General features: G+C 43.8%; 2 protein-coding genes across 2 annotated transcripts; both read left to right on the top strand.

The window, feature by feature from the left end:
- The first annotated feature begins 47 nt into the window (after positions 1–47).
- On the top strand, positions 48–5,097 carry LOC123498011 (pancreatic lipase-related protein 2-like). Its single transcript, XM_045245085.1, has 8 exons — positions 48–235; positions 335–483; positions 801–898; positions 1,601–1,754; positions 2,200–2,312; positions 3,255–3,363; positions 3,678–3,841; positions 4,349–5,097. The coding sequence occupies exons 1-8, from the start codon at positions 105–107 to the stop codon at positions 4,460–4,462; spliced, it is 1,032 nt and encodes a 343-aa protein (XP_045101020.1). The 5' UTR covers positions 48–104; the 3' UTR covers positions 4,463–5,097.
- A 2,810-nt stretch (positions 5,098–7,907) lies between these two features.
- On the top strand, positions 7,908–12,741 carry LOC123498009 (pancreatic lipase-related protein 2-like). The gene is made up of 9 exons (XM_045245081.1): positions 7,908–8,066; positions 8,280–8,502; positions 8,685–8,833; positions 9,102–9,199; positions 9,601–9,754; positions 10,171–10,283; positions 10,954–11,062; positions 11,400–11,562; positions 11,938–12,741. The coding sequence occupies exons 1-9, from the start codon at positions 8,039–8,041 to the stop codon at positions 12,032–12,034; spliced, it is 1,134 nt and encodes a 377-aa protein (XP_045101016.1). The 5' UTR covers positions 7,908–8,038; the 3' UTR covers positions 12,035–12,741.
- Positions 12,742–17,689: the final 4,948 nt, after the last annotated feature.

The raw sequence follows: 17,689 nt of genomic DNA, 5'->3' as shown, positions 1-17,689 counted from the left end.
TCTGATCCACAGCGGGAGCGATGACCGCCGTCACTGCCGCCCCCCAGCACGCCCTACACGCACCTGGACACGCCCTCCGTGTTCTCCAGCACGTCCCCGTACAAATGCCCCGTCATGGCCACCAGTACGTTCCACCGCATGTATCTGATCTCACCCCATGGGATGTGTCCCGCCATGTCCCCCAGGACGGGTCCCGCGCCTCCCTGGAGGACGTTCGCTTCCTGCTGTGGACGAGGTGAGGACACGGCAATGTACAGTAAGACCTGGGTGTCAGGAAACGCAACACTTACGCATAGAAATACTAAACGATTGTCTTCCTTTACCCTGGCGGCAGTAATAATGCTGGCAATGACGAGTACCAAACGCTGAAGGAAGGCGATCTCACCACTCTGGGTCACTTCAATGGCAATGACCCAACCGTGGTGGTGGTGCACGGCTTCGGCGACCACGGTGACAAGGGGTGGGCGGTGACAGCCAAGACAGGTGGGTGGTGCCTTGGTGGGAGGACAGAACACTCGCGATGCCAGCAAGACTTTGTGGCTTTAGCTGATATCACTTAGCGAGAGGAAGGTGGTAATGCAGGACTCCAGTACAGGCTGCCTGTTTCTTATTCTATTTTTGTAGGCCATAGCCTGGACATCTTCCTTTAAATTTGACACATTTCCTTAGCGTCATTACCGGTTTCTAAAGTCGCATATTCCTCATGTTTATTATGAACACCGTATCTACCCGTAACTGTCCTGAGCATTGCCCTGCTGTGCTTCTCTTGCCGTGACACATCGTCTCTGCCACACCTCCAGAGCTGTTGAAGCTGGGTTCCTACAACGTGATTTGTGTGGAGTGGGGCAGGCTGGCCGTCTCGCCCTGGTACCCATCAGCGGTGAATAACGTCCCGAAGGTGAGATTCGAACTTATGGGTGACATTGCACATAAAAAATTAGACGTCGTCACATCTTTTCAATTTGACATTTGTGGCATGAAGAAGAAAACTTTTGCATTGAATTTAGATTTGCGGTGTCTATAAGTTGCATAAGGGAGGTAATGCATTATTTTTGCTTACACACACACACACACACACACACACACACACACACACACACACACACACACACACACACACACACACACACACACACACACACACACACACACACACACACACACACACACACACACACACACACAATGTGGAGTGTAGTTATGGGCACACAATGTAGTTTGGTGCCCGTGGCCACGCTGATGCGCCACCACTCCAATGTGGGATTTTCATAAGAATTATGAACTTAGAGGAGGTATTTTGGGTAGGTTACCTCCTATTTGAAAGCCCGTTAGTGAACCGTTATTCCGAGTAAAAGCCCTTCCTACACAAGGACCGTGGACAGGATTCAAACCTGTGAGCTTGGGGACCCCACGATCCCTAAGTGCGCATGGTTCCACTGTATCACGGCAGTCCCACATACATACATACATACATACATACATACATACACACACACACACACACACACACACACACACACACACACACACACACACACACACACACACACACAAATAGCCCTATGAACTAAAAACTAACGCTTGTGGTTCGTGGCGTCAGGTGGGTAATCTCACCGCACACCTGCTGGACTGGCTGCACGAGGCGGCGGGGATGCAGGCGGCGGAGGTGCAGGTCGTCGGACACTCCCTCGGGGCTCACGTGGCGGGCGCCATTGGACAAAACCTTAAAAACTTTCGCCTTCCCTTCATCACAGGTTCGTCCTTCTAACGATGGGCATCTTAAGTCTCTTTACAAAGGCAACGCTCCCGTCCATTTGAACTGTTCCATGTTAAGTCTTGCTATACTCGTGTTCTGCACACATCATTAATGCTTGAGCTAAACAAAACTAATTCGAATTTCCAACTCTTTCACTGGAAAACTCTGCGGCTTTAGTTGATTAAATTTTCAACTCTGACTTGGCAATTTTAAGATAACAATTTTAGGACACATGGTAGCCTCATCTTTAATAACGGCTCTGTTTTCCCTACAACTCCGCTATTAGCATCGCAAGTCTGTCCCATCCACCAATTCAGATGATACTCAACTTTTGTGACAGGTGTTCTTCCTCGGTCACTTCAACACGCAGTTCCCTTCCATGCTTATCGTAACTTTTCTTACTGTCGGGCAATCTCACCTATTTCACCTCTTCCGCACGCCAGGCCTGGACCCAGCCGCCCCGGAGTTCACCGAAAGCCCGGAATCTTCTCGCCTTGACAAGACCGACGCAGACTTCGTGCAGGTCATCCACACCAACGCCGGCGGTATTCTTGACGTAAGGAGGCGCTACTGTGTGGTGGTGTGTAATACGTAAATTGCATCGACGTGGCGGATAGACCTTGCGCAGCTGACGAAATGGTTGAAATATAATAATCTATCTTCTTATATCTATTACACTTTAGCTAAGTGTGAGAGAGGCTAGTCAAGGATGATATGAGCTACAAAAATAAGATCCGCTGATTCAGTGTTCTCCAAAATGTTTGTCTATAAAGGAGATCAATTTGAACACCTTCCTGTGAAAGACCAATATCTTAGAGGGAGAGAAACCAACTTAGTAGAGATTCCAAATTCAGGAAGGAAATACAGAATAAGTATCAATCTTCTCGTAATTCAGAGCTAGGAGTTATAATAGATTCCGTATATATTTTTTTCAATGAGGAGTATACTGTGCCAGTTTCTGGTTCCTCAAAACAATCCATCACTTCCCTGCACCGGCGTCTGGAGTGTGTGCAGGAGGGAGGCAGCAACACGCCTGGCACAGCACGTCATGGCGGCCTCCTGAAAGGGCTCCTTGACCATTAATGTAATAGATATGAGGAAGTTAGTTAATATTTTCGTTTAGTTTATTTTCAATATTTTTTTTCTTTCCCTTTCCCATCTAACACATTTCTCGTTTTCATATTTTCCACTTATACTTTACTGTACCTCTGTACCTCTAGATTTCTCGTTATCTTCTTTTCTTTTTATCTAACGATTTTCTTCACTCTCCTTTCGTTGTAATTTCCTTTGCTTCTTCTTTTCAATTTACCATTCACCATCTCTCTTTTACGTCTTTTCCATTCATTTCAATTTATTGCATTTCTCTTCTTTTCCCCAAATTTCGTCTTGTAACGTAAAGTTGCTTTTTTTTCTTTTACAATTCTTATAATCTGTTCCCAATACTCCGGCTCACCTCGGCTCTCGTAACGCAACTTAACTGTTTTCTCTCCCACGACAGGGCTGCGTGGGGCTCACTTACAACATCGGCCACGTGGACTTCTTTCCTAACGGCGGGGAGCACCAGCCGGGCTGCACCATCGGAGGCAGCTGGATAGACCTGCTGACTGGTTAGTACTGTTTGGTGGCCGCTGCACCTCCTGTCTCGTGTCCCTTGGCTCCTGAGGAGTGACTGGCTGACGTGGGGAACCCGATGACTTTCTTGTGTTTTTTTGTGCCTAGTTTTATAATTAGCAGTTTCATTACTTTCTGCCATCTTTCTTTCTCTGTTCCTTCTTTTCTTTCTTGTCTTTCATTTTGTTCCATATCTTTCTTCTTTGCGTTCCTTTCTTCATTGTTATAAACACTATCTCTCACCTATTTCTTTAATTATTATTTTTTCCAATCGCCGCATGCATTATCATGACGCCGGTCTCTCCGGCAGGTGGGTGCAGTCACGCCAAATCACACAAGTACTGGATAGAAAGCATCAACGGTATGCCTGCTTTCGTATCTCGTCCCTGTAGTGACTGGGAACACTTACATGACGGGCGCCTGCAATGCCTGTGGTCAGGGCTGCCTCGACATGGGCTTCCACGTGGACCGAAGGTGAGGGGCGCGGTGCTGTCTGTGGGTTGGCCTGGAGAAGGATTTGTATGACGCAGTGTTTTGCTGCTCTCCAGTCACGTGTCTGGAGCAAATCAATATGCTGGTGCCTTTATATTTTGTAATGAAGTTTCATGCTCCAATCTATTATAAGATCTGAAAATAATGTCGGCTAATTTTGAGTTGAGTTTTGATCACTACAGTTACTTATTTCTTGCCTTGCTTCACTCTGCAGGTCAGGTGTCTGGATCAGAGAAAACAATGAGCTCTTATCATACAAATGAATGATGAAATACATAGTCCTGCTTTTAAGATCTTGAGCTCACCACATTCATTACACACGGTTGGAAGCGAGGGTAGACTGTGCAGTAATAATGGCCACCTTCAGTCGCAGTCACATGCTAATCAAAATCTTTTCGCATAAATTAGTCTTCTTCGGGAAGCATCATGCAAATGTTCTTAGAATATTTGTCTGGAGAATTAAAGTAATGTCTTTTCTCTTTCCCGCAGATTGCAGGGCACCTACTTTCTCGAAACCAACACGTACCCACCCTTCGCTATGGGCGACGTCTTTCCTGCACTGTGAGCCTCACTATGGATCTTGAAGGTGAAGTGTTTGAGTGACTGACGCGCTGCTGCACTTGGCGGAGGCATCGGTGGGACGCGGCGGCAGTACAAGTATTGTGAGGAGAGCGGACCCTTGTCTTTCGTTGGCCATCAGAAAGAGTGAAAAGATGAGCAGCTCAGCTTTCCCCAAACTGTCCCACACCAGCACCAAGTAACAAAGACCGATCCACCCATGAGGCGACAACGAGGCCAGTGTAGCGGCAAGTTTTATTGTTCGTACAAGCGAAAATCAGCGCTGATTCAAGGACAACACAGGAACTTGAATACGAAATAAATGCAAGAAAACGTTGTAATGATGATCTCTACTTCCAAACACCCAAAATAAAAATACTTCGATTGCTGTGACTTCTCATATATAAAGAATGATCCGGGGAATATTCAAATGGGGTACAGTTTCGCAAAGCACTAAAGTGATTTTCTCGAATTCGAAAAATAAAAGATATTCAAATTAAATCTACTTATGTGTTGACGATTTCAACGCCTTCAGTTTTAGAGGAGTTGAAACTACAGTGTCTACATTTTTTTTTATCCCTGTATTCACACATTTACAGGGACATTGCCTTTGTATGATTCACCTTTGAATTGTCATTTCTGATATGAAATAGGGCATTTAATAAAATTGATGAGCCATTTTTTTGTACCTTTTAATGAGAGCATCGATATCACCTCAAAAAAACTTATCATTGTGTTAGTTCGTCAATATTAGCAAATTTTGGCAGTTTATTTGATTATTTCATCTACGTCACTGATTTCTATTAATAAACAGAACAGGCCCCACTCATGATCCTTGATGAACACCACTAATTACACTGATCGATTTCTAATATTTATCTGTCGGATGTATTGGTCCACGATTGTCAGCCAGATAGCATTATACTTTTCCAAACACACGATTTCCTCTAACTACTCAAACTTGTTCTTTATACTGTACACATTGAAATAACAAAACTTGAGATTACCATAAACAGAGCAGCAGCTTTATTATCATACTATGACGCCATTGGTATTGCCCTTCGACTCAAAGTTGTTTCGTTTTTAGTATTTATTTTCTTATTTTTTCTTTAATGGGCATTCACCGCATCGTGGAGGCGCCCAAGTCTCACTTATCCATCTGAGGTTAACTGCAATCCGTCACTTGAGATAAGCATCCTCTGGTTTTAGTAGTTGCCCCAGAGACTTATAAATTGTGCCTCGTTCTCTTTGCAAACATTAAGGAGCCAAGAATTCAAGATGAGCTGGGAAGCAAATGGAATGCAGTCAAGGTGAAGGGAATGTTGACGATGCAAGTTTTAATTTTCGGTCTCAACAAGAGCTCCTCCTCCTCCTCTTCCACCCACCTGCCATAGCTACTACTGCAAACTAGAAAGCAAACTATCGAAGACTTGCCTTATCCTGTTTGTCGTTTGTTGCCCAGTATAGAAGGAAGGTAGGTCTATCTCTCCCTCCGTCATTCTGCAGCTGCCTGGAGTGTCTGGAGGAAGAAAAAAGAAGATGAGCTGCAGGTAAGGACTAGATAACAAACAGAATTTAAGCAGACAAAAATATAAAGCAACAGCAGCAGCAGTAAGCAGGACAAGTGATGGTGAGGGAATGGTTAGTGAGGTAATGAGATCAAGTAATTCAGTTCTCAAACCAAAAAGTCTTAATTCATTTGTTCGTGGTGAAAGAAGCTTACAAAACAGTTGGCCATCAGAAGATACACCTCGAAGCCAAGGTAAGCCAAAGTATTCCGGACTCTAAGCACCATTTACAGGGAGGGAAACACCACCTCAAAGACATAATAATAAAGGCGTATTCTGTACAGATATGTATATTCACTTTTTATCATTAATTTTACTATCCACGTACATCATTCTGTTCTAAATACCATACACAGTACTATAAGATATTATTTTCACGAAAATCAAATAGAAATTACTTAAAAACCTTGGTTATTTCTGTCCGTTTCGTCTTAGAATCACACGCAGGACACTCGGCTCACGTGGCCTCAAGGACACACGATGCCATGTTTATTGTTGCGTCTATCATTGAAGTGTGTCCCGGTGGCACATTTCCCACCTGTACGCAGGTACTGTGCGTGGTGCAGGTGGTCCTCAGTCAGTCACCGCAGTACAAACTCGTGGAGTTACATCTTTTTATGCTTGAAAGTAATCCGTAATTTTTCGCACATTAATTTCCGGTAACGTATATAATGACTGATAATGTACAGTGCTGGGGAGGTACAAATCATGCTACTATCATCCTGAAAAAAAAGAGAGAGAGAAAAAAAACCATGGCTTGTTTTAAGTCTTCCAGCTAGTAATTAGAAAAGACTGAGCTGCTGTTATAAAAACTACGAAAATTTCCTTGCGCATATTAATATTATAAACAACAATACATCTCTCTCTCTCTCTCTCTGGACAACAAAGAATGTTAAGAGTAAAAATGGATAAGTAATGCGGTAATAAGGTGTTGCTTATTACCGGAACAAGTCTAATATTAAGTGTTACAACAACGACCATCTCACCATCTTCCTGCCTCTCGGTAGTCGAAGGTCATTGAATCACTTCGTTCTCTTACGAATACTACTATTGAAGGCCACAAAAAAAAAAAAAAAAAAAAAAAAAAAAAAAAAAAAAATTCCACCCAGGTGTACAGATATATAGTCTAGCATGCCTATCTTTTTTTTTTTTTCAGAAATCACACTGAACGCTTTTTTGCATTTAATGACAGTCCTCAAATACTCTTGAAAACCACGAATAGATGATGCTCAATGGAGGCGAGGCAAGACGCAAAGAAGATTAAGAATGCAATCCCAAAATATCAATCAGGTGGAAAGAATAATAATCATCTGAATTATGAGATATTACAGTGGTGTGTCAGGAGAGCGATGGACAGCAGGACGCCGAGGAAACTGTCGGAGTGAAGAGTGTAAAGGTTTGTGAAAAGTAAAGGATTATAAAATGAAGGTTAGGTTAGCTAGAATGATAAAAGAAGGTTAGGTTAGATTAGCTTAAGTTATGGTATGTTTAGTTGGGTTAGGTTTGAGTGTACTGGATTACTTTTGCTAAGTTAGATTTATGAAAAGCAACTAAAGATGAAAAGAAAAAGAAAAAAGTGTTTATGTGAAAGAGAAACTAAAAAAAGACTCGTTCACACACTCTTCTTTATTATAATTTTTCCAAAACTTTCATACAACAGTGGTCACCAAACTAACAAGACTATGGCGCATTATCACGTACTATCATTAACAAGTCATGTGCCTCGGGACAGTAACCGTGTTGGTCTTCACCTTATCAACACCCTAAAGACGCTCGACAGCCTTCGTGTTACAAAATCAGTAGTGTTATTATTATTAGCAGCAGTAGTACCAAGTGGGGTGTGTCATCTGCAGCGTTCCCAGGCTTGGAGATAAGGTGAAGAGGTGGCGTGTTGTGGGGCACTCCCGGCATGCAATAACACTCGCCGCCGACAGGATTTAACCCCGAGGAGGCTGCCGAAGAGACCACTCACTGTGCCAGGAACACTGGAGGAGGCAGCAGAGGTCAGTCAAGGTAGCTGACAGTCATCACGCCGCTCGAGTCTCACGTCAGAATGGTTTCGACGCTGCTGCTGCTCCTGGGTGAGTTAAACGGTCTCCAGGGCTCTATGTTTTTCAGTCTAGAGATGATATGTACTGTAAGTGTAAACGTTAGAGACAGCTGTAATGACTCTGGTTGACCTGAAATTTGTCTTCTGTTACAGAAGCAATGTTTTGGGTGACATGTCATATTATCACTTTCACTTTGTATAACACCAGACTTCTGTAGAGACACATGTACACTCTCATCCACAGCGGGAGCGATGACCGCCGTCACCGCCGCCCCCCAGCATGTTCCACGCGTCCCTGGACATGCCCTCCATGTTCCCCAGCACGTCCCCAGACACGTACCTCATCAAGGACACCAGTACGTTCCCCAATACGCCTCAGACCGCGCCCCCTGGCACGTGACCCGCCACGTCCCCCAGCATGCACCTCGTGCCTCCCTGGAGGACGTCCGCTTCCTGTTGTGGACCAGGTGAGGACACCCTGGCCTGAGGAGACACCTGAGGCTATTGCTTGTGGGTGGGGAGCATAGAAAGCACACGATTTAGCGACACGACGACGGCAATACACAGCAACACGCGAGGTTATGCAACACAACGCCTTCACATTGAGGCTGGCACTGATTATTTATTGTCTTTCTTCATGTTTTTGCAGTAATAATGCTGGCGATGACGAGTACCAGACGCTGAAGATAGGCGACCTCAACAGCCTGGGTCACTTCAACGGCAATGACCCAACCGTGGTGGTGGTGCACGGCTTCTCCAACCACGGCTACGAGGGCTGGCCGGTGGAGGCCAAGACAGGTGAGTGGTGCCTTGATGAGACCACAGAACACACGTAATGCCAACGGAACCTTGTCACTTTCAATGTAATGTTGAAAGCGATATAATTCTGATGTATAATACAAGCCGTCATTTCTTTCTCCCTTCATAACATTATAGGCATATTATTTTAAATCGTATTAAGATTCTTTTAGGCTATAATAGCTTTGTTAGTCACGTTCATTATGGTCATCGCACCTTCCCACTATGCTTCCCTTGTTGTGACGCATCGCCTCTGTCACACCTCCAGAGCTGCTGAAGCTGGGCTCATACAACGTGATCTCGGTGGAGTGGGGCAGGCTGGCCGTGGCGCCCTGGTACCCGTCAGCAGTGAAGCACGTGCCGCAGGTGAGATTCTATCTTGTTGCTTTGTTCCCCATGAGAGAATGAGGACACCTTTGAAGCTGACTTTTGGAGAAATGTGTTAGCTGCTGCAGTACAGGAACAGCTAAACAGATCACTTAGGGAGAAGGATGCAGAGGAGAGAGATTTGGAGCAAACACAAACGAAACAGAAACACACACAAAATAGGACAGTAAGAGAGAAGAATAGAAACAAAATCAATATCTACCTTAAGGGACTAAAATCGGAAAACGAACAATGCCAATGTTTTTCTTATACTGAGAGAAAGAACAAAAAAAGATTACAGTTAAGGCCAAGTATACTATAACTAGGTGAAACGAAGAAAACTTAATAAAAAAAAAGATAAATAATGATTAACAACTAACGCCTGTGGTGTGTGGCGTCAGGTGGGTAACCTCACCGCACACCTGCTGGACTGGCTGCACGAGGCGGCGGGAATGCAGGCGGCTGGGGTGCAGGTCGCCGGACACTCCCTCGGGGCTCATGTGGCGGGCGCCATTGGACAAAACCTTAAAAACTTCCGCCTTCCCTTCATTACAGGTTCGTCTTTCTAACGATGGGCATCTGAGGTCTCTTTACAAAGGCAATCTTTGGCACTTCATCAATTGAACTGAACTACATATCACTCTTACTCATATTCTGTTCACTCAACAAATGCCAGAGTTAATCATAATTTCTTTAATTCCTGTCACTGGTACACTCTGCAACTCTGCCTCAAAAATCTCCGATTTATTCAGTTTATTTTTCTACTCCGTTACACAAATACTTTTAAGAGAAGTCATGAGACAAACGTGTCAGTCCCCATCCATAGTCACAGCTCAACCTGTACACCGCCACCACCACCAGATATCTCATCCACTAATAACAAATCTCTTCCTCACTCCACCAGTTCCTCCCTTACAAAATGAACATCATCTTTCTCCCTGTCGCTCTCACCTCTCTCCTCCACACGCCAGGCATGGACCCAGCCGGCCCCTGGTTTTACAACGACCCGGAATTGTCTCGCCTCGATAAGAGCGACGCAGACTTCGTGCAGATCATTCACACCAACGGCGGCGGCATGCTGGCGGTAAGGAGGGACTGCTGTGTGGCGGGGGGATGGATCGGTGGAACATGGGGAGTTAGTTAGCATAGGATGGACATATTGCCTTGACACGACGGCGGGGAGAGTTGGTTGTGCTAGTCTTCATCATTATGCCTGTGATTTGATCTTTAACATGCAAGGCCAAAGATACAAAGACAAAAAAAATGGCACTCTCCAGGAATCTCGTGCATGGAAGAGGATAATTAAATAGCCATCTAATCACAATAATAAGTGTAATGAGATTGAACAAAGGCCTCAATATCTCAATAAAAATGTTTTATTACTGTAAGGGAACAACGCCAGGCACAGTTTATCATTCTAGTTCCTGTAATTCTATACCTTTTCTACTTTTCTATGCTTTTTCATTTTATCGTGCTACCTTTTCCTTATTTTTCTTTCTTTCATTTACTATATTGACTGCTTTCCTTCTTTTCCGTTATCTTATTATTTCTCCTTTTTCCTCTTTTTTTTCTTCGTTCACCCTGCTTCTCTCTCAATTCCCCTTCTTTTCCTGTGGCTTTTGTTTATTCTGTCCTCGTTATGCAACTCCTTACTACGTTTATTCATATCTCTGGCAATGTTATCCTTTACATTTCTATCCCGTCATTTATCACCTCGCCCTCGTCACCAAACTGTTCTCTCCCTCCTGCGACAGGGCTGCGTGGGGCTCAAGGACAAGATTGGTCACGTGGACTTCTTCCCCAACGGCGGGAAGCACCAGCCGGGCTGCACCATTGGAGGCAGCTGGATGGACCTGCTGACGGGTGAGTGCTGCTTGGTGGCCGCTGATGCTTCAGTGTGCGTCGTGTCTCGTGTCCCTTGGCTCTTCAGGAACGACTAGTTAATGAAAGAATTGAGTCTTGTGTGCCTTTAGTTTTGTTCTTTTAGAGGACTTCGAAGAACATATTTTTGTTTCCTCTTTTTCCTTCAAACTTTTCACATTTTCTTTCCCATTTTCTTTATTTTATCATATTCATTCATATATACTCCTCTCTTCTATTTTCCGTTGTTTTGTTCCTCTTATTTTTTTTTCTTTCTTCCTTTGCTTGTTTCTTCCCACAATCTACTTTCCCTTTGTCGTGACGCCACTGTCTCCGGCAGGTGGGTGCAGTCACGGCAAGTCACACAAGTACTGGATAGAAAGCATCAACGGCACGCCCGCCTTTGTGTCTCAGCCCTGCAGCGACTGGACCACGTACACGAAGGGCGTCTGCAATGCCTGTGGTCAGGGCTGCCTCAACATGGGCTTCCACGTGGATCGCAGGTGAGGGTGGGTGGTGGAGGGAGTGGGGCTTTAGGTGGATTCGGCTGCGATTGGATTTGTGAGCTGATGATTGTTTGAAGCAAACATCAGCAGGAAATGATGCGTGCAGCTTAGCTTTGGTGATTGACGTAAAGAAAACAAATTATGGATTTATTGCAAGTGAATAACGCGAGACATAGCCCTGTGTTAATATCTCTGGCCGATTAGCATTATGGATATTGATGTGGTTAACAACAAAGGTTGTTTTCAATCACACTAATCACGCCAATCAAATAATTTTAGACTGAATAACAGTTTCCCTCATAATTCAACAGGCAGAGTTTTCTATTGTACTTGCCTATTGATTTAAAGTGATTTGTTTCCCTTTCCCTGCAGCCTGGAGGGCACCTACTACCTCACCACCAACAAACACCAGCCCTTCGCCTTGGGTGCGGTCCCCTCCCCACGCTACCAGCCCCACTATAGAGCTTAAGGTGAAGTTTTTGAGTGACTGACACGCTGCTGCACTTGGCGTAAGAAGTGGAGAACCCGACACAGTGTGGCGCGGCGGCGGTATTATGAGGAGAGCGCACTGAACTTTTTCACTGGTTAACAGGAAGAGTGAAAGGAGAAACAGTGAAGCCTTTCCTAACCGTCCCGCACCACACCAAGTAACACTGACCAACCCACCCGTCAAGCGGCGGAAAGTTTTATTGTTAGTATAAATGTGACTGTTTAATTTTTGACCGGGGCGACTCGAGGCCAATACAAAAACTCGAAAGAAAAAAAAAAAAAAAAAAAAAACAATGATGACTTTCTAAACACCATTATGCACAACACTTCTACTGTTGTGTCTTCGCCTCAAACTAATGTGACTGGTCTAAGTTTACACTTCACAGATGGTTTTGCAAAGCACAGACAACAAGAAGTAATCATGAAGTTAAACTCTTCGAGCACCTTTAGCTTAATTTTCCCAAAGCAAAATGGTTCAAGGCAATTATAATTAATATAAAAACTATGTATTGTCATCAGCAGTTCAAAGGTTAACCACAGCACACACGTCAATACCTGTTATGACCATACAATTTGAGGCTGAGGTGATGAGAACGGCAGACAAACTGACAACGATTCTAAAGTGTTTCTTGAAATCTTGACTGAACTGGCATTTATTTTGACACAGACAAATAAAAATGAACTTAAGAGTATAATTTTACATCCTCGCATCCGAACTTTATCTATATACCTTACTGGATTCGCCCACAAACTCTCCCAAGGATGGACGAGACAGCATCATTACCACGCACCACTGTCGCTCTCCATTCACCTCCACCACGCAGTCACTCTTACTATCTACAAAGTAATTCCTCTCTCATTCAGTGCTTTTATCACACAATTCACTCTCTCCAGTCGTGGCCATCCTCTTAACCTTTGACGGCGCACATCTGAGTTTATTGTTGTCTTAGTAGAAAAAATACGAGAGGAGGCAGAGGTGACAGGAATATTTATTGTTTTTAAACTTATCTTCAAGAATGACCATTGTTTTTTACTTTTTTACTTATCTTCAAGAATGACCTCTTTTTAATTTGTGGTTTTAAATTTATTTCATGTTTTTAATTTGTGTACATTATGGTCAAATTAACCACTGTTACTTTTTTTCCGTAATGAAATTAGTATTGTTACTTTTTTTCTTGATACTTTATTTCCTAGCAAAAACTGTTTCTTTTTCCGAGAGAGAGAGATACTTTCTTTCCGAGCACCGACAGGAACAAGAAAGCGAAGAACAAGTAACAAGCAAATGTTTTCAAATACGTCCAACGGAGGATCGGTGATGCTGAGTCTGGACAGAGAGAGAGAGAGAGAGAGAGAGAGAGAGAGAGAGAGAGAGAGAGAGAGAGAGAGAGAGAGAGAGAGAGAGAGAGAGAGAGAGAGAGAGAGAGAGAGAGAGAGAGAGAGAGAGAGAGAGAGAGAGAGAGAGAGAGAGAGAGAGAGAGAGAGAGAGAGAGAGAGAGAGAGAGAGAGAGAGAGAGAGAGAGAGGCTGACCATCGAAAAGTGAACATCGAAACAATTGGAAAGGTCTACGAATATTAGATAAAAATGACGTAAAAATTGACGAAAATTACGATGACCCCAAACTTTTTTTATTATTAAGGTTAGATTATAAATTGCTGACTCTGACTAAGTACTATAAGCATTCTTCACCTTTACATTCTATAATACACAACAGTAGTAGTAGTAGTAGTAGTAGTAGTAGTAGTAGTAGTAGTAGTAGTAGTAGTAGTATAAATATATATTGATGAAGTAAGAATAACACTAACAGTAACAATAACAACAGCAGCAGAAGCGGTAACAAGAAAGACAAATAAAAGAAAAAAAGTATCAAATCTTTAAAGCAAAAGGTAAAATAAAAAGAAAGAGAGAGAGAGAGAGAAAAAAAGAAAGATTAGCGGTAGGAACGTATAATCTTCGTTGACCTTCACCTCCCTCCCCTGCCCTCTGCATAGCTACCTGGTGTGACCCCTCTCCCCCATCCTACCACCCCTCTCTCTCTCTCTCTCTCTGATTGCATCTCCTTTTGTCCTATCCAACTTTGTACCTCTTCCTTTCTCTTTCCACAATTATCCTATCTCATTCCTTCCCACTGCTGGGAGTGTTGGAGGAGGAGGAGGAGGAGGAGGAGGAGGAGGAGGAGGAGGAGGAGGAGGAGGAGGAGGAGGCAAGGTTTACGAAGTGTGTAATGATGATCAGAGAATTACGGACAGACGGTAACGAGTTTAGCAAGGGATGGTGCGTGTTGGTCCTCTCTCATAGGGCGTGGGCGTGGGGAGGTGGAGCGGAGCGAGGGAGGAGAGGCGAAGGTTAGGTAAATAGGAATGGTAGTATGGGGTCCTTTAAGGAGTTATGTATTGCCACACCAAGCAACTTAAATTCAGAAGCTATAGAGAAAATAAAAATTCTTCCCTGTGTTTGAAGAAATGATGGCTTTTTGAGGATGTTGCTGAAACTGACGCTAAATTCATCGTTCCTATGCAAATTTCCACACAGCTGGCTATCTGCTTACTAGGCAGCAAGTTACGTTCTATCTATATGAATAATCATCTGTTGGTTATCTAGCTAGTTACCTGCTAATTATATACCTAATTAGTTGTTAGCTGTTTAGTTATCTATATACCATCTTAGCAGTTATCTACTAATTATCTAGGTGGTCAACATTATCTCTGTGTGTCTACCTGTGCTCTCCACCTACTGAGAAATACCAACGGCTCGCGCTGCTCCACACGGAGGATGTTGTCGCGAGACATCGAGAGGTGACGGAGAAATCAATGCAGACTTAAAGAACCACTAAAGTATTAATAAGAAGACTGTAATAAGATCCATCCTAACATTACCGTCATTACGATTAATCAATATTTTTCCCACGCTTATCTGATAACTATAAAACAAAGTAAAACCTTTTTTTTTGAGTAACATATAGAAGTTACTAAGTCACACTCACCACCACCTTACAAAACCTGCCGGGAAGAAAAGGATAATTTAGATTTCGACCATAAAACTTGGGTGGCAAATGATGTGACGATGCAGACGAAGGCGATGATGGAGGTGTGGGTATTCATCTCATGTAGAGTGGGATAATGAACTCCACCACCACCACCACCATCCCTACCAAGTTACATACAAAGAGAAACAAGCACAGGAAAGAGAGCGCAGTGGTAGGAGGCAAGGTCGCTGCGGTGAGATCAGGTCATACTATCTGTATAGGTCAGGTCCTTGCCTCGCTCCCCCGCCCCGCCACGCTCTCCACCAGGCGGGCACAAAGGTTATCCAACCATCGCTCCTGTGATTGCAGCCACACTCAGGCGGACCATCGGGGTTAACTGGTCTTGAAGAGGTATCATCGCGATGAACTCTGTCCCTGCCTCTGCCTCCTCTTCCTCCTCCTCCTCCTCCTCACGGGGTCAGGACAGGTGGTGGTGGTGGTGGCGGTGGCGGCGGTGGTGGTGGTGGTGGTGGTGGTGGTGGTGGTGGTGGTGAGGATGGTGGTAGTGATGATTATTACGATTATTTCTATTATCATCATTTCTTTCTGCTCCTAATTTTGCACCTGTTACTTATGATCATTAAAATTACTCTAACAAAACTACTACTATTACTACTACTACTATTACTACTACTACTACTACTACTACTACTACTACTACTACTACTACTACTACTACTCATACTACAACAACTACTACTATTACTACTTTTCAACTACTACTACTACTATTACAACAACAACAGCAACTGCTACTACTACTACTACTACTACTACTACTACTGTGTGTGTGTGTGTGTGTGTGTGTGTGTGTGTGTGTGTGTGTGTGTGTGTGTGTGTGTGTGTGTGTGTGTGTGTGTGTGTGTGAGAGAGAGAGAGAGAGAGAGAGAGAGAGAGAGAGAGAGAGAGAGAGAGAGAGAGAGAGAGAGAGAGAGAGAGAGAGAGAGAGAGAGAGAGAGAGAGAGAGAGTAAGCACCTCTTCTAAGTTTCCCCACTCGTTACATATATAAGAATGCAAATTTCTTCTTTATTTTTTCCCCTCACACCACGTTAACCCCAACCTCAATACTCTCTCTCTCTCTCTCTCTCTTTTCAATTTTTCCTGTTACTTCATCTGCATTCCTCTATTCCTGTTTCTATCAGCGCGTGTTACATTTGCCTTGCTTCTCTTTGCCCTCTTTCCCATCTGCCTTGCGCCTCTTCGCCCTCTTTCCCTTCTCTAAACCTTATCCTTCCTTTCTGTATTCCTCCTTTCCTGCCTCTCTTCCAAGTTACGTCGCTGTGGTGAGGTGTAGATAAAAATGGATAAATAAAGGGGCATATGAACTTTATAGGAGAGAACATTACAAGCAAGAAGAAAGCGAAGGAAATGGAAAAAAAATAAATAAAAAGGAGATGGAGAAGGTGGTGATAAAGACGAGAGAAAGAAGAAATAGGATGAATAATAGGGAAAACAAAGGGAAATGGACAGAAAGGTGAGGAAAGAAGGGGGAAAAGAGAGGAAATGTGGAAAACAAGATAGAATAAGATGAAAAGGATGAGTGAATAAAAAAAGGAGAAGGACAAGGAAAGAAGGAAAGAACAAGGAGATAAAGTAACGAAGAGAGGAGGGAAGGATAGAGAAAGGAAGGAAGGAAGGAAGGAAGGAAGGAAGGAAGGAAAATAAATGAAGGAGAAAGAAACTTATGAGAGATGGAAAGAACAAAAGTAATAACGGACGAAAGAAGGAAAAAAAAAAAAAACAAAGATATAAATAAACAAGAATAAAGAATACGAAAAGGAAGGAGAAGGAAAGGAAGGAGGTAAAATGAAGAAAAAAAGGAAAACAGGAGGAAGAAAAAGAGGGAGAGAAGACATAACTAGGTAAAGGAAAGGGAAGGAGGGAAGGAGGGAAGGAGAAGGAGGTAAAAGAAGGAAGAGAAGAAGGAAGAGAAGACATAACTAGGTAAAGGCAAAGGAGGGAAGGGAGGAAGGAAGGAAGGAAGAAGAGGAAAGTGAAGAAGATAAGAAGAAAGGGAAGAGAAAAAAAAGTGAAGAAATTAGGAGAAAAGAGAGAAAATAAATAAATAAAGGAGTGGAGAAAACGGGGAAGGAAAGGAGGAAAGGAGGGAAGGAAGAAAAGAGAACTATGTGGGGAGAAGAAGGTAGAGAAGGAGGGAAGGGGAGAATAGTGGAGAGAGAGAGAGAAGAAGAGGAAGATGGAAGATGAAAGGTAAGGGCAGGGAGGGAGAAATAGGTGGAGAGAAGAGGGTAGAGAGGGAGGGAAGGGGAGAATGGTGGAGGAAGGGAGACAAGAAAAGGAAGATGGAGGACAAGGAGGAAAAGAAGAAAAGAGAAACAGGTACAAAGGTGAGGGTAGGGAGGGAGAAAGAGATGGAGGGAAGAGGGTAGAGAGGGAGGGAAGGGGAGAATGGTGAAGGGGAAGGAGGGAAGGAGTGAAGGAGGGAAGGAGGGAAGGAGGGCAGGGCAGCATCCTTCACAAGTGGTCCACCTTGGCAGCTTCTGAAGGGCTAATTGTCTTCCACACCTTTCTCTCCTCAGGTGAGTCTGTCCACACACCTGCTCGTCTTCCTACCCATCTGCCCTCTCATCACATCCCAGCCCAGCCCAGC

Source organism: Portunus trituberculatus, chromosome 47, assembly GCF_017591435.1.
Source record: "Portunus trituberculatus isolate SZX2019 chromosome 47, ASM1759143v1, whole genome shotgun sequence".
Lineage (NCBI taxonomy): Eukaryota > Metazoa > Arthropoda > Malacostraca > Decapoda > Portunidae > Portunus > Portunus trituberculatus.
The sequence above is the reverse complement of the archived record's forward strand: the minus strand, read 5'-3'. Positions and strand labels throughout refer to the sequence as shown.

Excerpts from the sequence above, each read along its gene's own strand:
- LOC123498011 (XM_045245085.1), top strand. The coding sequence starts at position 105 with ATGCCCCGTCATGGCCACCAGTACGTTCCACCGCATGTATCTGATCTC. Across the intron at positions 899-1,600 it reads CGGTGAATAACGTCCCGAAG|GTGGGTAATCTCACCGCACA; the intron begins GTGAGATTCGAA and ends TCGTGGCGTCAG. Across the intron at positions 3,364-3,677 it reads CTGGATAGACCTGCTGACTG|GTGGGTGCAGTCACGCCAAA; the intron begins GTTAGTACTGTT and ends TCTCTCCGGCAG.
- LOC123498009 (XM_045245081.1), top strand. The coding sequence starts at position 8,039 with ATGGTTTCGACGCTGCTGCTGCTCCTGG. Across the intron at positions 8,503-8,684 it reads CGCTTCCTGTTGTGGACCAG|TAATAATGCTGGCGATGACG; the intron begins GTGAGGACACCC and ends ATGTTTTTGCAG. Across the intron at positions 9,755-10,170 it reads CCGCCTTCCCTTCATTACAG|GCATGGACCCAGCCGGCCCC; the intron begins GTTCGTCTTTCT and ends TCCACACGCCAG.